General features: G+C 35.5%; 1 protein-coding gene across 3 annotated transcripts in view; it reads left to right on the top strand.

Annotated features, from left to right (window-relative positions):
- Positions 1–23,440, top strand: part of Smarca1 (SWI/SNF related, matrix associated, actin dependent regulator of chromatin, subfamily a, member 1) — a 74,722-nt gene that overhangs the window by 11,236 nt on the left and 40,046 nt on the right. For all 3 annotated transcript variants that reach the window (XM_021187516.2, XM_021187515.2, XM_021187518.2), the window contains exons 6-15: positions 3,120–3,299; positions 5,956–6,111; positions 7,192–7,323; positions 8,268–8,336; positions 12,499–12,608; positions 13,217–13,443; positions 15,445–15,566; positions 19,007–19,159; positions 20,957–21,089; positions 21,917–22,065. In XM_021187516.2, coding sequence (XP_021043175.1) covers positions 3,120–3,299; positions 5,956–6,111; positions 7,192–7,323; positions 8,268–8,336; positions 12,499–12,608; positions 13,217–13,443; positions 15,445–15,566; positions 19,007–19,159; positions 20,957–21,089; positions 21,917–22,065 — 1,431 coding nt within the window. The remainder of the gene's footprint in view (positions 1–3,119; positions 3,300–5,955; positions 6,112–7,191; positions 7,324–8,267; positions 8,337–12,498; positions 12,609–13,216; positions 13,444–15,444; positions 15,567–19,006; positions 19,160–20,956; positions 21,090–21,916; positions 22,066–23,440) is intronic.

Here is a 23,440-nt window from a genome sequence, read left to right as displayed (position 1 = left end):
TCATCTTAGCTCTAAATTTTGTCTCTGTACCTATATCCTTTCATGGGTATTTTGTTCCTTATTCTAAGGAGGAATGAAGTATCCACACGATGGTCATGCTTCTTGGTTTTCNTGTGTTTTGCAAAATGTATCTTGTGTATTCTGAGTTTCTGGGCTAATATCCGAACTAGCCATTATTATATGTCCACAGACTAATAGGTTTCAATCCACTTGCCTTAGCCTTCTGAGTGTTCAGATTATAGGCATGGCCACAGTGTTCAGCTTCAGTGTTGAGCCTCCATAACAATAGAGTGCCAAGTCTCAATCTTTTGATAAGCTAATGAATCATGGGCTTGGAAAATAACTGAAGAAAAACTAAGGTCATATAAGATGCTAATTGAGTACATGAGGGGATTGTATAAGGCCCAGAGTTGTATGTTAAGATAAAATTCCTAAAATTAGACTTAAGAGAGGACAGAGGGACTTATATTATCTATTTAACCCAATAATATAATATCTATGAGACTCGGGAGCCATATTTTCAATCACTATTATCCAGAAGGCCAAATAATGAAAAACATCTTATGACATCTAGTATAGTCTATCCCATAGACACTCATTTTTGGCTGAGCAACTGTTTGGTATATGGCCAAGCATTTTTTTGAAAGCGAGGATTTGTAGCTCCTTATATTCTCATTATTCTGTTGAGGGCAATTTTCTGCTCATAGCAGGAGGGCCTTGGTTTATCTGTCAAGAGAAGGACAAGAACTTCTTGGCTACAACTAGTCTAAGACAAATGTTCTAAAGATCCTTCAAGAATCTGCTGATGCTGTATAACTTTTAATTCTATCTTATCTTCTAGTATCTTTCCCCCTTTTCTTTCCTTTTCCTTTCCAGAACTGGAGCTTAAAACTAAGGCCTTGTGTGTGTGCTAGGCAAGTGCTTGATTACCATGCTCCACACCAGTCCCTTTTATATGTTTTGTCTTGAGATAAGGTCCCAGTATGTTGCTCAAGTTTTAAACTTGTTGTTCTCTTGCTTCAGCCTCCCCTTAAGCTGAGATTACAGATGTATACCATCATGTTTAACTTGTTTTAAATACTAAAAGAGAGGAATGTATTTTAGAGAATATATGCAATTTAGAAAAAAAAAGAAATTAAGTAATAGTAATTAATAGCAATTCTGCCGTTGAGAAAAAAACAACAGTTGACATTTTGCTATTTTTGACATTTTCTCTTTATTTAATTTTTTTGCTTTTCTTTTTAATTAGATATTTTCTTTATTTACATTTCAAATGCTATCCCGAAAGTTCCCTATACCCTCCCCTGCCCCTGCTCCCTGTATTTAATTTTTAAAAAACTTTATTTCATCTTTTTTTACAGTCCAGATTTTATCCCCCTTCCTTGTCCACCCTCTGACTATTCCACATACTTCCTCTCTGAGTCTCCACGAAGATGTCCCCACTTCCCCACCAGGCCTCCCCACTCCCTGTGGCCTCCAGTCTCTTGAGGGTTAGGTGAATCTTCTCCGACTGAGTCTAGACCTGGAAGTCCTCTACTGTATATGTGTCGGGGGCCTCATACCAGCTGCCTGGCTGGTGTTCCAGTGTCTGAGAGATTTCAGGGGTCCAGGTTAATTGAGACTACTGGTCCTCCTATAGGATTGCCCTTCTCCTCAGCTTCTTTCAGGCTTCCCTAATTCAACAACAGGGGTCAGATCCTTTTGTCCATTGGTTGCATACAAATATCTACATCTGAATCAGCTGCTTGTTGGGTCTTTTGGAGGACAGTCATGATAGATACCTTTTTGTGAGCATTCCATAGCTTCAGTAATAGTGTCAGCCTTGGGGCCTCCCCTTGAGCTGGATCCCAATTTGAGTCTGTCACTGGACCTCCTTTTTCCAGGCTCTTCTCCATTTTTGTCCCTGCAGTTCTTTCAGACAGGAACAACTGTTTTTTTTTTAAAGATGTATAATTGAGATCATGTGGTATGTATAATTTGGCATTCATATGTATTTTTCATATCTCTCTAACATTTTGTCAAAGTAAGTTTTTACTGTCACCTAGTCCATAGGAGGTCCCACTGATTCCTTCCACTTCTCTCTTGACACTGCCCATTCGGATTGTTTGCAGTGGGGTATAATAGTGCTACTATGACAGTTTTATTGTTAGTTTCTCTGTGCTTCTCATGTTGTTATCATAAAATTCCTGGAAGTAGAATCAGTTTCTTAAGCATACTAAGGTTTTGGTGGATCTTGTCCATAACAATCCATCCTAAGTGGCTTATCAGATCAGATATAGCCCATAAAAGTGGCACTTAGCTTAGATTCATAGATTGAAGTTTTGTACTCTTCTTAGAGATTAAGCAAAAGCGGGTTAATTATTTAGTGTTTACTTTTACTCTGGAGGCTGGGATCAAACCCAGAGCTTCATACTAAACATGTGCTCTCCACTGAGCCACACCCTAAGTCTATTTTAAAGTGCTGACTCTTATTTTTAAAGGCTGAACAGCATACTGCAGAGTTCCTGCTCCCACGGGCTAGGCGCCAGGCTCATGGGTGTTTGATATATTACTTTTAAAAAAGCACACTGAGCTAGTGATCTGTAAGGTCTTTTCACACTGCTGTGCTCTGTGACTTTCTGATTCCTAAGGTCTTTAATGGTGTGGGGTGTCAGTAGACAGCTATGAGCCTCTTGAAAGGCACAGTCTGAATATTTAATGCCTGGGCTGGAATCATGATCAGAACAATAGGAAAGAAAGGTCACTATCTCAACAGGTTCTAGAAAGAAGTCTATTTTTGTGAAACATGCACCCCAAAATTCCTAGGTTTGTATCTACTAGAAAAGATTACAGATCATTTTGCTTGTTCCTCGACAGATTCAGCATTCCCTAAATAGAAAAGTGATTTGACTGCATGTTTTTGGTTCTTTTCTTCTCCACTCACAACGAATAATGAATTGAAATGGTTTTGTGTTTTTCTTCTTTTTACAAAGTCCCTCTTCATTTTCATTGCTAGAAACCTAATCCCTAATGTGAGATAATTGGCAAGATTTTTTTTTTTTTGTAATGTTGTTTCTAAAAAATTGTTTCATTAAAAAACTGTATTTACATGTTTCCCCCCCTTGTGATGATAAATACAGGGTCTTGGGAAGACTTTACAAACCATTGCTTTGCTTGGTTACCTGAAGCACTACAGAAACATTCCTGGACCCCACATGGTTTTAGTTCCCAAGTCTACTTTACATAACTGGATGAATGAATTTAAACGATGGGTTCCATCTCTCCGTGTTATTTGTTTCGTTGGAGACAAAGATGTGAGAGTAAGTGAGAAACGACTTTTAAAAAGACTGTCAAGAATATTATTTCTAGACTGCAGTTGTATAATGTTCACATTAAACACATTTAAATCAGCTATGACTGCTACCACTAAATGACACTTCAGATGGACTGACTCTTAGCTAGGCTCTGTTGTACTGTCCATATACTAACTCATTTACTTACCACATTTATGAATTGTGTTTACTTTTTAGTATGTACTGTTAGTCACTTTATCATTTGTGCTACTTAGGAGACAGAATTGTGGAAATTAGAATGACTTAAGTTTTTCTATTTAAAGTTTTGGCTTTACACACTTGTTCATACATAGAAATCTTCTGTGACTGCAAAGAACCTCACCATTTTGTATATGCAAGGCTTGTAACATGCCTGTATATATTCTCAGTTAATACTAGAAACTTGGATTTTGGCCATGGAGGAAGAGGTATTTATATTAACTATTTGTCCAGTTAGTAGTCTATAATTATTTTAGGATTGTAGAATCAATCAAAAAGTAATAAATTATGCAAAACCACAAAAATAATTTGCTTAGAAAGAGTATTATTCAAATTTGTCTTTATTTTCCTTCCAGAGAACAGAGTTTAAAATAAAAGTTTTTATTATTTTACATATTTAGATAGATGAATTATCAGGAGATACTCTCAGTGGAATAGTCCCATAATGAATTATGTAATTTTATCATTATCATTTTGCTTGAAGAAAAATTACTTAAATTTATTTAAATTTAACTTATAAATAATTTAAATATTGAAATACTGAGTTCATAAATTTAGAATCACAAGGTTGATTTTTCCTGAAGCCTACTATTTTTCCATAGCAAATTGGTCACTTAAAATTCTGTCTGGTCATTGCTACTATTCAATATTCACTTCTTGGAGATTGATGTTGATGTATCTAAAATTCTAGATGATCATTGGTAGACCCATTTGAACCTTGGTATCTTATGGGATAGATATGTTGACCCTCCCATTTTTTCTGGCTTTTAGTGAATATTTTTGGAGACTAGTATTTATTAATGAAAAATTAGGTGACTATAAAAGACATTTTAGTTGTGATGTTAGAGATATTCTTGATCCTGTCTATATAAAAAGAGATTCTCTTGATCCTAGTTGGAATAAAGTCATCTTGCAGTTTCTTGCAGTATTGTTTTTCTTTATCTAACACAGAGAAATCCATATCTAGTAGACATGGAAACAGATATGGTTTAATTTCCCATATAATTACTGTTTGTGTAGTTTATGAGTTTCAATGTGCACAATTTTAAGAGCCTTTGGGTCATGTGGTCTTCAATATTTTATCAAGATACTTAACCCTAAAAATGTCAATAGTTTCAAAATTCTAAAAGAGAGTTAAGTTAAATATAAAACAAGTCTCAATTTCATGAAGTTCTTGAGGAAACATGTTGCTGAACCTTTCAAGGAGTGAAACAAGGATAAGGTGGTACTAGGAGTCAATGAGATCTGGTACCCAATCTTTCCCACCCCTGTAACAGTCCTCTAAAGTTTTAATTGCCTTTTAAAATGTGACAATTTCTCAGCATATAACTAAGGTGGCTACAAAGGTAATTTCTGTCCACTGTGTTAGTCTAGAAAATCTTTTAATATATACTGAATACTTATAAATATTGTTGAATGAATCAACAATGCTTTTAGTGCATGTTTAGGAATTATAAAGTAGAGACTTTGTAATAACCCATTGATTTTGTTTATGTGCCATAACTCTGAAATTATAATACCAAGTAGTTCCTTTTCACATAAAATTTTCTGCTTCCTTTAAAATTTTGTGGTTTTTCTTTGGCCCATAATATCTGGAGTGAAGTTCATACCAGTTACAGATGTTTTCAGTCAATTTGGCTACCATGTTGGCCACTGCCTGTGAAGATTAAAAAATAGTTGTAAATAGTATCTGTATTTTTAATAAAAGATTTATTTATTTAATGTGAGCACACTGTTGCTGTCTTCAGATACACAAGAAGAGGGCATTTGATCCCATTACAGATGATTGTGAGACACCATGTGGTTGCTGGGAATTGAACTCAGGACCTCTGGAAGAGTAGTCAGTGCTCTTAACCACTGGGCGATCTCACCAGTGTATCTTGGTTTTTAATAGCTTCCTTTTCTACACAGAGAAGATTCTCTTTATGAAGCCACATCCATAGCCTTATAATAACATTAAGAACCTCACAAAAATATTAAGGAGCTTCTGGGACTCCTTACCAAAACACATAATTATTCCCTGTTGGGAAATGAAGGAAAATATAAGATGTCTCCAAAGGCAGGAAATGTCACTATGTGTTAAATATTTTATGGTTGTTAAATGAGACTATGTTAGTGCTTGGATCTTTGTGACACTAAGATCCTATGTCGTTACATGTTCTTTTGGGCCTCTCATGACATAAAGTGTTATTCTGGTTCATGTAAGGTGAGATTTTGTTTTGTTGATAAGTATATTCTCAATACAGCTAGACTATTGGCCACAAAGTTATCTTTGAGCCTTTTTGTGAGAGATTTTCCTATCTCTCAAATGGATTAGACAAAGTGGTCTATGATGTCCCATATAGCTCTTAATATTTTCCCGGCAGTTTCTTTCAGTAATTCCCTTGTCAACATAATCTAATATACACACTTTATTTTGCATTAGGCAGCTTTTATTCGTGATGAAATGATGCCAGGAGAGTGGGATGTTTGCGTGACTTCTTATGAGATGGTAATTAAAGAAAAATCTGTATTTAAAAAGTTTCACTGGAGATACCTAGTCATCGATGAAGCTCACAGAATAAAAAATGAAAAATCTAAGGTAAGTTCTCAGTCCCGTTATCTTGCTTGCTTGTTCACTTTTCTGTGTTTTAAATAAAAAACAAGTAGCAGAGATTGGGCTTTTATTCACAGAATGCGAATGACAATTAGTTTTTAAAGTGCCCATAAAGGCTAAATTATTCAATACGGAACCAATAAAAGTTAAGTACTGGCTTTAATGCAAATTAGATATTTATTTGCAGGCTGTCCTGTTGCAACCTAACTCTGTCATGCTATTTTAATATCGCTGAGAATATTTGATGTACAAACATCATTTGCATTGACTTATTTTTTTATTGAGGAGCTACTTACCTTATGTGTATGTATTCCTATGGATTAGAAAAGGGAGTTTTCTGATTTATGTGAATTAGAGTCTGGTATTAATATTGAAAATTATAAATTATTTGTTGCCATTCAACTTCATCAACAGTAGGAAAAACTTCACTTGTAATGATGAACCTCTCTTTGGATCACTGGGCTACTTTGGGAGAAACAGGGACAGAACTGGAGCAAAACCACCAGGTGGAGCATACTAATTTCACATTGGAACTAATACTTGATAAAAGGACGCATGTTAAAGAATTGCTTCATTAAGAACATTATGAAAATAGGATTTTTTTCAAAAATTACTGATTTTATGTTTTTGTCATTTTTTTGGTGGTCTTAAAACTTGAAATCTTAATACATAGTATCAAGGAAAATGAGATCAATTCTGGTGCTAAATAATTGTGGAAAGGCCAGAGTTGGAGCTTAACTATGCATGTAGATGACGATGGTTGCTGGGGAGAAGATGCTGTTATATAAAGTGATAGCTTGGATCCAATGGAAGAAATCTGATTTTCTGAAACCCCCAAATGGAGAAACTAAAAATTTTCACGATGGGGGAGGGATCTCAGTTGTAAATATGATTTGAATTCTTTTAGGTGTGGACATGTCTAGGATATTAGTGTTCGGTTGTGCTTTGTTGTGGCAATGCCTACTGAAGTAGGATATTTTTCCATAGAAAATTAATTTTAATGATGTGTATAACTGAGTTCCAAGAACCAGAACAATGCTTATGTAACTTTTATTTTTATTTTAGCTTTCAGAGATTGTTCGTGAGTTCAAGTCAACTAATCGCTTACTTCTAACTGGGACACCTTTGCAGAATAACTTGCATGAGCTCTGGGCATTACTTAACTTTTTATTGCCAGATGTCTTTAATTCTGCAGATGTAAGTTTAAAACAAAGTATTTGTGTGAGGGGGAGTGGTGCTCAGGGTTGAAGCCAGGGTGCTTAGCTAATGCTTTACTATTGATCTCCAATCCCAGCTTGAAGCCACACATCTTAATATATATTCTTAATGTTCAGAATCATCTATGCTCTCTCCTTCCCTCCCTCCAGCCCTCCCTCCTTCCATCTTTCCTCTTCTCCTTTATTGTTATTATTATTGTTTATACATGTGTGAATGTGTGGACATCAGAGGAAAACTCGATCTAGTCAGTTCTCTTCTTGAATCTTTTTGTGTGTTTTGGGGAATCGAACTCATGTTATTATGCTGACCCTGAGAGCCATCTTGCTGGCCTGAGATATCTGTTTTCAAAGTATAGAAAATAGGTTAAATTTTATACATTTTCCATTTGTGATTCTTTCATTTGCTTATTTTAGTTTCTCAAGCATATTTTGGCAAATAGTATGTTTCTCTTCTTCTGATAATTCTGTCTGTTATTTTGTATATACTGCATTGTTACCACACTGATAAGAGAGACTCAGTTCATAGTGATGTATTCAACCTTTTCATTTAATTTGAGAGACTAATTATTTTTCTTCATTACCAGCACAGTTTTGTGAGATTAGCAAATCAAATGGAATGATTTAGGGTTTTAAGGCTTGATTTTTATATCCTATTCTTCTTAACTAGATACAACATCATGTGATATAGTAAAACCTAATATTTTCTAAGGTGATGGTGTTATTTACATTGCCATTAAAATTTTGCCAATGGTTGCAGTATTTTCACCTCTTATAAAAGTAAAACATTATGACTATCACAATAAAGTGTTTAAAGAGTACTTTTATAGTGGATTATTTGTATACTAGTTGTACATGAATGTATAGAATATCGAGTTTATTTTAAAAATCTTGTGCACTTACTGTAGAATTTTTACCCCTCCACAGGACTTTGATTCTTGGTTTGACACTAAAAATTGCCTTGGTGATCAAAAGCTTGTGGAAAGACTCCACGCAGTAAGTAATAGTGGTCATAAGCGTCAATAATCAACTTAATGGAATATAATTGAGCAAGAAAACAAACACACATAGAATCTGACACTTTGGGCTTCCTGCTTGTCTCAGTCTCATTGTTTCTTCCAAGTAGCCTTTGTAATAACTCTGTGTTGAACAAAGCTATTATATCCTTGACCTCTCCAGAGGACTCAATAATTCTGTGGTCCTTCCTTGTGAAGGCTCTTCACTCTCATACCCTAAAAATTCTCCAGATAGTATCAGTGTTCTCCTTGTTGCTAAGTAACCTTTCTGAGCCACTACTGCTCTTCCACGGTATGTGTAAACCTCTGTTTTAGAACCAAGAGACCTCTTTTGGTTCTATCTCCCACCCACTGTCTTCTGTATCATCTGGTAATGAACAGGTAATGCCCTCATATTTATTGGTCAACATTTTTCATTCTTGATAAATATTTACATCTACATTTACTCCTTCTATTTCTTTTGTAACATGGAAGAGACCTCCAGTCCCTAGATCCCTACTTCAATCTGAAACAACATTTTCCATACTTGGATCACTCTTTTGCTCCTACTGTTGAGACTTTTTGCACCCTTGTTCTTCTGCTACATCTGCCCTGAAAACTCCAAACTGGAAAAATGTAATGCTGTTTCCTTCTTTGTACTGACACTGCTCAATACTGAGACAGTTCTACAACTCTCCACTATGATTTCATGTTCTCTAGGATAAGCTGGAATCTCATAGTATTGACTCCTTCAACATGATCTTCTATAGTCTTCTTTCTTTTTTCTTCTAACAGCTGATTTAGGTATCACCCAACCTCAAGAGTTCTGTGTCAGGGATCTCTTCCCCCCTCCCCTGCTCAGTATGTAGCACTATTCTCTTCTGAATGACCAAACAGAAGTCGTTAGGTAGAAATTCCTTCATATGGTCCTGTCTTCCAAAGCATTGTACATTTTGGTTAGTCAGTTGCCTGAGTGGAAGCATTATTTTTTCTTTGCTCAATGGCAAATTCTTCCACATGAACTCTGAATTTCATCATTTCTGGTTTTCTTATGGACTTTATTCCATGGTTTAGTCCTACAACTAACTACAATTTTTACTCATCCTTCTCTATTGTCTCATTTCCCTCAATACATAAGCATGCTCAAGTAGCTTCCCTGAGGTCCTTGAGAAGAAGTATCTGAGTTACAAGTTGCACTCTGACATTAACTTGTTTATTTTATTTTATTTTATTTTTTTGCCATATTTAAGCATAGCACAGTTTTGGAAAAACAGTTCTGTTAACGATTCACTCAACCCTGTGAATACAACAACGCTTAAGACATGTTTACATTGAAGCTCTTTACAAAGTCCATGTGGCTTCATGTCTAAGATGGGTTCTTTAGACTTAGAAACTATGCTTAAGATGAGGGTCTGTGGGAAATGACTGAGGTAAACATAATCCCATGGGAATCAGGAGTTGGCCTGCCCCTAAGCTAAAACAGAAGTCACATAGGCTGTTACAAACTACAAATGATATCTCTCACAAGGATGCATTTTATGGCCTAGAAGTAATGCTCAATGTTTTAGGGAGAAAGGGGCTGAGATAGTAAAACATAAACTCTGCAAGATATGGGGGCAGATCCTGGCTTATCAGACAGCAAAGGATTAACGGGTTGTAAACTCTGTCCATTCCTAGCATTCCTCGAGGATGGTATGCTAAACATCCCTTTCCTTTGAAGGATGCCTGTGAATTTAATTTTCCTGGGTTCTCCAGTGCTTAACTGTATGCACAAGCACTTTTCTCCCTATTGATCAATGGATCGATGGATGGATCAATCGATCCATCAATCTATCGATCCATCCATCCATCTCCCTATCTATCATTGCTTCTTCAACTTTGGATCCTTAACTGTGATTTTCTCTTCATGACAGCCAACCTTCTTGAAAGTAGTTTTTCTCTACATTTTCACTATCTAAACTCCTATTTACTCATAAACACACTAATGACTGATGGTTCTTCATTTCATATGAGTGAAACCTATGCACATAGTTTTCAATGACTTTCCAGTTGCTAAATTCAGGATATACTAGCAATAGCATATGTGTTAATCATTATTAGAAACTATTTCTTGTTTTTTCTGGAGAGTTACTCTCATGGCTTCCTCTACCTTAGCCTATATATTTCTAACTCAAGTTTACTTCTCATAAGCATCTTATAAATCTATACAGTACCTCTCCTTTTTCTACAGTTTTGATTTCTATCATTCCAGTTACCCATGATTAATTATAGCCCCAAAATATAGAAAATCATAGAACTGAAAACAATGTTATTCTCTATGCATTAAATACCAACAATTTCCATACCAGTCATTATCCTTAGTACAAAATACTTCCTGCTGTTGAAAGAAAATACATTCATATAATTTATAATTATGTTGTATTATAACATGTTTGTTCTATTTTATTATTATGATTGACTATATTACTGTGCTGGATTAATAAATTAAATTTATCATAGGTATATGCTAATAGACATATTATATGTAGGATTGTATATATCTTGCTATTTTGAGCATCTTATAGAGATCTTGGACACTGTTTTCAATGGGACTAATCTTTAACTTTTTACTGCCTTCAGAGCATTTTTGCCTCTAAGTCTTAAAGACAGCTTGCTTAATAAACTTTTAGATAAGTTTAAAATGTTCAAGCCATAAACCAACAGTCTTATTATCTCTTATAGATCTCTAATAATAATGGCTGCAGTTTATTGTACATCTACCATGAATAACCTATGTATGAACTATTACAAATTTCTCTAGTAGCTTTAAAATAGATATTATTATTTTCAATGCAAAATATGTTAAATATACTGAATGAAATATTTTTAGATGAATGAAGAAGTAAATTAAAAAAAATTAAAGTCTGAGTCTTTAAATCAGCTTCTAATTATTAGTATAGTGGCCGGTGAATTTACTGAAATTGAAATAATCATGTTTAGCTGGGTGTGGTGGCACACACCTTTAATCCAATCACTCATGGAGCTGTGAGTTTGAGGCTAGCCTGGTCTGCAAAGTGAATTTCACGACAGCTAGAGCTACATAGAGAAACACTGTCTCCAAAAAACCCAAAACCAAAACTAAACCACCCAACCACCCAACCACCCAACCAACTACCATCCAAAAACACAACAAAAAAGAAATAATCATATTCAGAGTTGTATAGACAATTCAGCAGTTTAAGACGGTTGTTGCTCCTATATAGAGAAGACTCAGGCTTGATTCCTGGCACCTATATGGTAGCTTACAACCACTCATAACTCTAGTTTCAGGGGATATAACACTCTCCTCTGGCCTTCAGGGGTACCAGGTACACATGTTACACAAACATACATACAGGAAAAACTGAAATAAATAAATAAATGAACAAGAAAACTCTGAAATTGTAAATAAAATAAGTCAGAAAAATTGAAAAAAGTAACAATTATATTTATTTCAATGATTTATTATGAGGATTAACTACTACCTACAATTTTAATGATGTAGTATGTGGCACATTGCTGGAGGAACACAAAATCTCTCTTTCAGGTATACAGTAATAACCACTCATTGTTTCTCCATTTATTGCTTTTTAAAACGATGTCTAAACTTTTTTTTAAACATTGAATTTTTTCTCCTCGTTCATTTATTGAATTATTTTAAATGACTGAATTTTAAGTTTATTTTGAGGGAATTTAAACTGAATCTGTCAGGTCATATTTTCTCCATGTTATAAAACCTTGTATTAAGAGTAGTACGTAAAAGCAAGACTTCTTCCATGGTTATTCAGTAGCCAATAGTCTTGTTTTATATTTTAGCATATTTTATCCTGTCAAGTCATGGGTGTTTACTTTCCTCCCTCATTTCTAGAGGATCCGGGAATTGAACCTAGAGTCCTGTGAATGATGAACATTCACTCTCTTTTATGAACATCACCACAGCCTCCATTCTCATTCTTTAAGGGATCATGATTTGGTGGTTATTTACTGAGAAATTAGGAAGCTGTTACTTTTGGTTATTGTTGGTATTTGTTAGATTATACATCAGGATGGAAGTTTTAACTGTTAAAAACTGTAATATTAGTAAAACATACCATTGGGAATCATATGTGCTTTATATGCTTTTATAATAAACATTGCTTTTTTAGGTTTTAAAACCATTTTTGTTACGCCGTATAAAAACTGATGTAGAGAAGAGCCTACCGCCTAAGAAGGAGATAAAGATATACTTGGGACTGAGTAAAATGCAACGAGAATGGTGAGCAATTTTACATCTGGCAACATTTATTTACATATGAGTTTATTAAAAATCACATTTGTTGATTGTTCAGCTATGATAATTTACTTAAGTGGTAAGTTATGTTGTTCAAGTATTCTATTAGAAAATTATTGTGTTCCATTTAAAAGGGAAAATTAGATTACTATTAGCTCAAATGTGAATATAGCTCAAATAAGTAAAAGTTGGCTGTAAACTTTTGGCAAGTATTGTAGTTAGTGGATAATTCTCAGATGTAGGTTCTGGAACAATCGTTAGCTGATGACAGTTTCTAGTAATGGAAATAGGTCCGTAAGCAACATGGAAGTAAGTAACATACAAAACAAACTGTTCAAATCTTTAATTCCTTGGTTTTTTCAGATCATATTTTCTTTCAAATCAAAAAGATTTTTTTCTTTTTGTGATTGAACCCAGGGTACTGTGAATATTAAGCATGCAGTCTACCACTGACTGATACTTCTAGCACTCAATTCAAATTTGCCTTTATCTACTTTATTCGCACTTACTAGGAATCCAGCCATGTTGCTAGTGGAACCTTTCTTTATGGCATTGTGCTCTTAAAAGTGATTAATTATAGTTTAACATTTTAGGTATACAAAAATTCTGATGAAAGATATCGATGTCTTAAACTCTTCTGGCAAGATGGACAAGATGCGACTCTTGAATATTCTGATGCAGCTCCGAAAGTGTTGTAATCATCCTTATCTGTTTGATGGAGCAGAGCCTGGTCCACCTTATACGACAGATGAGCACATTGTCAGCAATAGTGGTAAAATGGTCGCTCTGGATAAGCTATTGGCGAGAATTAAAGAACAGGGTGAGTGAGGAATTTTTTTTTTTAAGTTAGCACGGAATAAACTTATGATAATGATTTGTATGTGAATAAAATGTCTTAGATTCATTCATCCACTACGTTAGACAACATTGCTGAGTACTTACTCTTTGCCAGGAATTCTCCTGTAGTCTAGGAATGCAAAGATCACAATGATGGCTTTGCTTTGGAGAAGCTCACAGTGTAGGGAGGAAGAAGAGTTGCAGTTCATTGTGCTAAGCGCACTTCATCATGCTGTTGAGAAAGTGGGAATTGGGAACGTCTTCACAGTGATGCTATTGGAAGTGAAGACTGGAGTTTGAAAGCAGGAGTGAGCCATCGATAATGGGACAGGTGTGCTTGTCTAGGGCGGTGAAACAGGGAGCACAGCGCAGGCATTTATGGGATGTAATGTCGTGTGGCATTTCGTGAATTTGCTAAGGATAGATAGTGCCAAATTATGCACCATTATGCACCAAACTATGGAAAGTCTTTAAAATCATACTTCAAAGACTTTTATTTTGGATGTAGAGGAGTTAAAGAAGACTTGATGCTAGGAAGTAACATTATTAGACGTCAGGAGGATAATTCTGGAAACACTCTGTGGGAAATCTACTGGGAATGAGAGAGTAAAACCAGAAACCAAGGTGAAGACAGTTGCAGTAATAATCCAGAGAGATCATATGGACCACTGTAGATCCTCAGGACAAAGATAAGGCAGAATATAAGTCATTGTAGTATATGTGCAAGACTTTAAAAAAATTACTTATTTGTTTACATCCTAAACGCTGCTCCTCTTCCAGGTCCCTCCCTCACCAAGTCCCTTCTCCTGATCCCCCCATTCCCTTCTCCTCTGAGCATGTGGGGTCCCCCCTGGGTATCCTCTCATCCTGGAACATCATGTCTCTGCCAGATTAGGTGCATCCTCTCCCACTGAGTCTAGACAGGGCAGCCATGAAGACTGAGCTACCTGTTTGTTACATATGTGGCGGGGGCCTCATTCCAGCCTGTGTATGTTCTACCAACAGAGTTCAGATTCTGAGAGCTCCCAGGGGTTCAGGTTTGTTGTCTTAGTTGGTCTTCCTGTGGAGTTTCCCTCTACTTCAGGGGCTTCAATCCTTCCTCCAACTCTTCCATACGTGTCCACAACCTCTGTCTAATGTTTGGCTGAGGGTCTCTATATCTATTTCAGTCAGATGCTGGGTAGAGCCCCTCAGAGGACAGTTATGCTAGGGTTCTGTCTGCAAGCATAACAGAGTACCATTAATAGTGACAGGAACTGGTGCTTGCCCATGGGATGGGTTTCTAGTTGGCCTGGCTACAGGAGATGGCTTCTACAGGTTTCATATCCCTAGTGTTAGTCATCATAGCAATGACTCCTGGGAACCTCCCCCATCCCTGGTCTCTGGGCCTTCCTAGTGATTCTCCATTTCCCCCCACCCCAGTCAGCTGCCTCTCCCCATAACTAATCTTGACCCCCCCATTTCCCAACCTCTCCACTCTCCCACCCAGTTACCTTCCTCCCTTTCCTCCCTATGACCATTTTGTTTCTCCTAAGTGTGATTCAATTATCCTCACTTGGGTCTTCCTTCTTGTTTAGCTTCTTTGGGTCTGTGGGGGTGTATTGTGGGAATCCTGCACTTTATGGCTAATGTCCACTTATAAGTGTATACATTCCATGCATTTCTTTTTGGGTCTGGATTATATCACTCTGGATAACATTTTCTAGTTCCATCTATTTGCCTGCAAGATTCATGATGTCTGTAAGATTTTATTTAAGACCTTTAGGTTAACAAACAGATTACATCGTGTAACATTTTCTTTGTTTGCGTTGGCATGTTTATATGCCATATTATTTAGATTGTTTATGATGCTTTATTTTCTTTTTGGCTTTCAAGGTATCTGAAATCATTTGCATGTCTTAACTGCACACAGATAATGTATTTCATTGTATAATTTTCATACTTTACACATGTCGTGTAACTATTTTCTGGTGAACTATTTTAGGATCAAGGGTTCTCATCTTTAGCCAGATGACTCGACTGCTAGACATTTTGGAGGATTATTGTATGTGGCGTGGTTATGAGTATTCTAGACTGGATGGACAAACCCCACATGAAGAAAGAGAGGTGAGGACAGGACAAGAAAGTGAAGCAAGACGTCAAAAATTGGCACTCAGTTGCACAATATGTTTCTTTACTGTTGTTTTCAATTTTGGTCTGCTCTACTGCTCAGTGATACTGACTTCCTCACTGCCACCAAAATCTTTCTTCTATCATCACTCTTCCACACTTAGTTTCCATTCCACCGATTTTTTTCCCAAATCATCCTAGAATCTTCAGAGATATGCTTTTCTAAGAATATGATCTTTTTTAGCCACTGCCCCAATTGATTACTGTCTGTCAAACTGACACCCCGACTTCTGATTATATGTTTCTTTTCTTTCTGAATTTGTATCCCATGGTTGACCCTGGCCATTTGTGGAGTTTAGTAGTAGTCATTTGGCTGATTTATGATCAACCAACTCTAGTATTGAAGGAACAGTCTTGGCTGTGGAGGGCTTTTGTAAAAATGAAGTATGACAAAATAAATGTAGATTCTTATGATTTTGGGATTTTAGGTGGTAAAATGTTGGTTTGTAAGCATGAATAAGTACACCTACCTAGCACCCAGTGTCGTCTTTATATTTTGAAATTCTTATAAGTCTTTAGGTTATCTGTCACAGAAGTCATGATTGAAAGGCACTTTAAACCCATTAAATCACTTTGTGGATGGCTTTGTCACATTCTAGGCAAATGGACAAGATTTTATGGTATAGTGGAAATACCCAGAACTTGGTTTGAAGACCTGATTTTTAGCACTAACACCGCCACTTTCTAGTGGCCGTTTAATTCTATAAACCTCAGTATAGTTGATAGTATCATAAAGATAAAATTGATACTAATGCTTCTTCCTGATGACATTGTGAGGGTTCGTGGGTATAATAGGTATAAACAGTTTAAATCCATGTAGTGCACTATGTTCTGTGTGACAGGACATTGCACACAGGTCTTTCTGTTTGTTTCAGGACACCTTCTCAGGCCACAGTTCCTTCCATTGACAAGACTTCCTGTCTCTTATGAACACCTTTACTGAAGCCTAGCTATCACATACTTCAGCTCTGCCAAGAGTACACAGACTTTTTTATGTTAAGGCTTTTCTGCTACCTATTAAAGGAAACAGTTGTGGTAACTTTTGCATATAAATGAATGCTTAAAAACTTCAATGATTTCCCACCTTATAGTTTGAAGTTCTCTGAGACAGTTCTCTCTTGAACTTTTTGTTAACTTAGTACTGAGAACCCATTTCTTCATAAAGCATAACACCGTTCTTACTGTTCAAGATGAATGCCCTTCTTGCTAGAATGAAGAGGATACCAAGGCAATATTTAGTAGGTATTATCTGGCCTCAAAATGCCAGTTGTCATTTCTGACCTATTTCCCTGTTCATTACCTAGCTATATGGAAATTCTTGTGTTTTTTATTTTTTCTGTTGTGTTTCTTTTTTCTTTCTTTTATTATTTATCTATTTATTATTTATTTATTTATTTCATTTATTTATATCCCAAATGTTGCCCCATCCCCCCTCACAGAGTTCTTGCCCTTCCTCTCCTCTTCGTGTGTGTGTGTGTGTGTGTGTGTGTGTGTGTGTGTGGTGTATATGTGTGTGTCTTTTTTTTTCATCTTCAAGTATTATTCTTCGTTCAAAGTTTTTGAATTACAGGCATCACATTTGAGTACAGAGATGCCAGACCCATTTTTTTCCTCTGGGAGATGTTGTGTTTATATTGCTATTCATATAATCGTTTCATGTCTTTTTTACATTTGATTCTTTGCTCTGTGTATCAGCAGTGGAGATCTTTCCCCCCTCTATAGTTCTGACATTTACCCTTTCCCTATGGGAAACTAACTCAGCTAGTTCGGCCTCTGATCATCATTGGACTTAATTGGTTTCACTTTTATAGGGAAAGGACTTAACATTTAGCAAGAAGCTACTATAGGCTAGGCACTCGGTGGTTCTCAATGATTCTCCCAATAATCTGGGTCAAGGTACTGATAAACTTGTGCCACATTAAATTGTGTCTCAGAGAAGTCAAAGGCTGTGTTTCAGATGTGGTTATATGGCTGAGTTGTATTTCACTTCCAGGTTTTCGCAATTTTCTTTACACCAGGGCGCCTGTCATCGAACCTTTTTGTGTTCTGTACTCCACGGTTCCGTGCTCTACTGACTGTAGTAATGCTAGGCACCAAGTCTCACTAGAACTTAGACCATCTTTTTCTATTGCATTAAAAAATAACTGTGCATTTTGTGACTATATAATTAATATATGAGTACTGGCAGATTTACAAAATCAATTATCTCTGGAAAATCTTTATGAGAAATAATATGTAAGAAGTTGGTACCATACTTTATATATGTGCTATATATAAAGTTCAGAATATTAGTACTTTTAGTCAGGATTATATTGTGCTCTATTACTATAGTTTTAGGAAAATATTTAACCTTGATACATAAAGGTACATAATATGTCCCTTTATTGCTGATGATTTAGGTTGTTTCCAACTCTCACTGTTATAAATAATAGTACAGTGGAAGTCATTATACATAAATATTGTGCACATCTCTGATATTTTTCCTTAGGATAAGTTCCTCGAAGTGGAATTACTGGGTCAAAGGGTATGAACAGTATTAAGGTTCTCGGTGCATGATGTCAAATTGCTTTCTAGAAAGGTTGTTCCAATGTACACTCCCAAGAAGCAGTGTCCCTCTGCTCCCTCATCAGCTTTGAGCATTAATATTTTGATTTAGACTTAAAATGTCATTATATTATTTGTTTGCATCTATGTGATAACTAGTGAGAAATTAACATTATTCTTGTAGTTTTCGTATATTTGTATTTATTCTGTGAGTAGAAGTTCTTCTCCTTTCAGGCTTATTGTTTTATTGGAGACAGCATTTTCCTAATTAATTTCTATGAGAACTTTGTATTGAGGATATTGACAATGTATTAATTTTAAAGATTCATTACTAAATATTCCTGGACATGTCATTCCTATTTTCTTGATTATTTTCCCTTTGTCATTATTCTGGTACAGATTATCTTACTCTCATTTGCATTTCTCAACTTTTCTCTCTTGTTTATCAGTCCTCAGAATGATCTTGGCATTCTGATATGTTACCCAAATATATATTCAGCTTTTAATTAATTGGAATACTTTTACTATTATTTTCAAAGAATGCAAATGAATGATTTACTTAGTTAAATTTATTTGTATGATTGTTTTATGTTTGTCTCTATTGGTTCACATTTGCAAATTTCATGTATAAAGACATTTTCTCCAGCAACTTACACAGTAAGTATAGAGAAACAGTGTGGAAGATGGAAGAATATTATAAACTATTAGGTTATGAAGAATTTTATATACAAAGTATAAAAGTATTTTCTGTGAGCATGCTAACTTTTCTCTCTCTTAAAATTTGGAATTTAATTGTTTTTCTCTTTTTATATTTCTTTGTTAATTAAAAAAAGGAAGCAATAGATGCCTTCAATGCTCCAAATAGCAGCAAATTCATCTTTATGCTGAGTACTAGGGCTGGAGGACTCGGAATTAATTTGGCAAGTGCTGATGTGGTCATCCTATATGATTCAGACTGGAATCCACAGGTTGATTTACAAGCTATGGTTAGTAACATTTAATGATAACAGGAAATCATTGAACCCCAGAATGTTATTGTTTACATAGAACAAAGGCAATGTATGATTATAGTGTAACAGTTTTGAAGTGATTTTTGTAAAGGTTAGGTAGAGTTAAAGTTGATGAGTTAATTGTGAAAACAAAGTGAAAGCTAACAGATATGCTTCAAATAAAAGTGTAAAACTTACATATCTATCTATATCTGATCTATACCTATATCTATATGTATATCTAATCTATATATAGCCTATATCTATATCATCTATATCTCTATCTAATTTATACCTAATCTATATCTATATATGTCAACTTTTTCCTATCTTGACTATTGAGGAGGCTTTCTGAGTTTATTTTATTGAGAAGGATAAACAATTAATTTCATTATTTTGCTTAACAAGTGCCTATTAAAATCTTTAGGTCAGGCATGATGGCTTTTAGTCCTAGCACTCAGAAACAGAGGCAGGGGGCTCCCTATGAGTTTGAGGTCTACCAGTTCTACATAACGAGTTCTAGGCCAGCTGGGGCTGCATGGACCCTGTTAAAAAATAAAACCTTTAGTACTGAAATTTGAAACCATTAGATTTTAACATTTGTACTGAAATAATTGGAATAAATAGGTAAAAATGGAAGAAAGGAAAGTGTGTTGTTTTTGTGTGCATGTGTGTATTCCTGAGAGAGCACATGTGGAAGCCTGAGACTGACATGAGTATGTGTTCCCCAATTGGATCTCTATCTTATGTTTGAGACAGATTCTCTTCCTGAATCTGGAGTTTGCCACTGTGGCTTGACAGGTTGATCCATGCCCCCAGCCCTGCCCCAAGTCTTAGCCTCAGTGCTGGAGTTGTAAGTGAACGGCACCATGCCTGGATTTGATGTGGGTGCTAGAGATCTCAACTTAGGTCCTTATACTTGAACAGTAAGCACTTTACCCACTGAACCATTGAGTTGTGTGTGTGTGTGTGTGTGTGTGTGTGTGTGTGTGTATTTAAAAGAATGTTTTATCTTATCTTTTATCACAGTCTGGCCACTCAGAGATTACTGGTTGGAGTTTAAAGTTTTAGATATTTGTACAGTATTGAATTCTCTCTGAAAGTAGGTTATTGCCACTTGGTTATTGGATTGGATTGTTTTCCCGTTTACTACAGGGACTGTTTTCAAGCCTGTTTCTTTGATTCTCCCCACCTCCTCTCTGTTCTCATTTGCTCTGTCAGTTTCTGCATTTTAAACACACTCTGCACATGCTTATATTTTGCCAGAAGTTGCCACCTGCCACCTTTGCTAATTATAAACCATTGGAGCAATTCTAGATTCTTAAAATTATGAAGATCTCATTAATATTTATGAGCTTTTACTATGTATCCCAGAATTGCCTTGGTAAGCAGAAAGAACTGCTTGATGGTGAGATAAAGCAGACTTTTGTAACACAGCAGCCCTTGCTCACTTCTTTGTTCCTTTAGAAGCTCCTTGCTTGTCCTGGAGATGTTTGCATTTAGTGAGTTAATGTTACCCAGTAACTCAATGCAGAAGCCTTAGCTGCTGTTTATCCTCATCTTAAAGAGTATTTGTCTTATGACATTCTGGAAGTTTCCAGTAGCACACTTTGAGATTTCTTTGTTCCCAGAAATCTTTGGAAATCCTGAACATTTATCATTCTCCTTTCAGAAGTGATAGGTTTAGAGAGATTGAAGTCTGAATTTCATTTTCAGATATTTATAGCATTGTAGTTATATGTCTAAGTCTTGTCTACAGTCTCCAGCATCTTACAGTTGGACTTTTTCTGTTAGGATCGGGCACATCGCATTGGTCAGAAGAAGCCAGTACGAGTCTTCCGTCTCATTACAGACAACACAGTGGAAGAGAGGATTGTAGAAAGAGCTGAGATAAAACTGAGACTTGATTCAATTGTTATACAGCAAGGTATTTCTATGCAGACGCTTCTTTAATTTGAGAAGGTGCAAAATACATTTAGTTTCTTTTAAAGGATACTGCTTTTCAATAAAGGTTGACGGAAAATTACAAACAGTGAAAATAATATTTTTCCTTTTACCTTTAGCTCATATTATAATTCAGTAATTTCTTTCTTCCCCTTCTTCCCTCCAAACCCATATATATATATATATATATATATATATATATATATATATATATATATATATATATAAAATCCATGTGTATGTTTATATATGTACACACACATATATTTCTCCTATCTCTTTCAAATTAATGGGCTCTTTTTAATTGATTGTTATTACATGCATATATATGCATATTTCTAAACATAATATTTTCAGTTTATATAATATTGCATATATGTAAATAATCTTTGAAAAGATGTTTGTAACTTTTGTAATTTAGGCTTATGCCTTCAGTACATGAAGTAAATTCACTGTGTTATACTTGAATGTCAATGACATGACTTTTGTAGTACCGTATACTATTATTTAGCAGAAAAATATTGACTTCTGAAAAATTTAAACAAATATACATACATCAAAGCATCTTTTCCATACAGAAAAGTTATCTGAAAAATGAAATTGGAACACAAAAATTATTAACAAAATAGTGAATAGGAAATGCAGTAGAAGAAAAACTTCTAGTTACTTATTAAGTAGATAACATTAAACTTACCAATTTTCTCATAAAGCTTCTTTAAGTATGATTTAGTCCAATGTGCCTGATCAGAACCATTATACTGTACTTTCTTTGAAATATAATTGAATATATTCCATTTTTATTATTTTTAGGAAGACTCATTGACCAACAATCTAACAAGCTAGCAAAAGAGGAAATGCTACAAATGATCCGTCATGGAGCTACGCATGTTTTTGCCTGTAAAGAAAGTGAGCTAACAGATGAGGACATTGTAACTATTCTGGAAAGAGGAGAAAAGAAGGTTAGTTTTAAATAGCACTGTATTTCCATAATGTAGGTTATTTACAATTTATACATTTCTACATATATGTTGTAATTGGGTTGAACTGCATGTTTCAAATTAACTTAAGTTCTTCCTAAGAATTTGAAGAATTGTCTTTGCCAGCATAAGGTCCTGCTTTACTTTCTTTTTTTTTTTTCTTTTTTTTTTTTTTTAAGGTCAGCAACACTAGGCAGCAGCATTTAAAATTAAGTGACTTTGTATCCTTTTGAAAATACTGTACTTAAACACCCAGTGCATCTTGTAATAAATCACATATGGATGGACTGCATTGTGTGATTTTTTTTGCATTGTATTATACACAATACAACCAATCGAAAGTGTTTTGTAAACAGTGTGAGACAGTAAATCATTCTTTAATCACCCTAAGTGTTTACAGTATTGCAATTTTATGTCTGATGTGGCCATTCCACAAATGATGCTTAGTTTCAAACAGAAGAAAAGGGGATCAGAATGCTCTAATGATTTTCCATGTGCTTATCACCCTTTCTACTTCAAAACAAAACAAAACAAAACAAAACAAAACAAAACAAAAAAACACAGCTTTGTTTCACCTGGAACTACCTTGGTATTTTTAATGACATCAGATATTTAATATCCAGTAACTACTCAAACTCTTAAGTGTTTCATAGCTAGTTAGTTGTATTTAAAGAAATATTTCCCCCTTTAAAAAGTGCAGGTAAAGCCTGCACACTGCAATTGGTGATATGTTGCCCATAAGCTCATCCTCTCTTTGTGTATTTTCCCCCAATTTACTTGGTAAACAACCAGGGTTGTTTGCCTTTTGACTTAATCATTGTATAGGTTTTGTGGATTACACATCAATGGCTCTTTTAAACATGTTCAGGATTCTCTTGGTTCCTTTGCTCTTTCTATAACAAAATACCTGAGGCTGATTACTTTGTAGGGAAAAAAGATGTTTGGAAGTGCAAGACCCTGGTGCTAGCTTTGGCTTCCAGTGGGGCCTCCTGGAGGATAGCACTGTCTGGTGGGAGCTTGTGTGCACAAGAGAGAGTGAGTAAGAGAACTTCAGAAGATTTCCTGGCTTTATAACAACCCATTGTCATAGTAATTAACCCAGTCACACAAGAGCTAGAGAACAGGCCTCTGAGACCTAACTCACTTCTGAGGGAAAACCCTTAATCTCTCTCTCTCTCTCTTTTTAAATTAGATATTTTCTTTATTTACATTTCAAATGCTATCCCGAAAGTTCCCTACACCATCCTCCCACCCCTGCTCCCCTACCCACCCACTCCCACTTCTTGGCCCTGGCCTTCCCCTGTGTTGGGTCATATAAAGTTTGCAAGACCAAGGGGCCTCTCTTCCCAATGATGGC

The sequence above is a fragment of the Mus pahari genome, chromosome X (assembly GCF_900095145.1).
Source record: "Mus pahari chromosome X, PAHARI_EIJ_v1.1, whole genome shotgun sequence".
NCBI classification, from domain to species: domain Eukaryota; kingdom Metazoa; phylum Chordata; class Mammalia; order Rodentia; family Muridae; genus Mus; species Mus pahari.
Note: the sequence above shows the minus strand (reverse complement) of the source record. Positions and strands in the feature narration are given on the sequence as shown.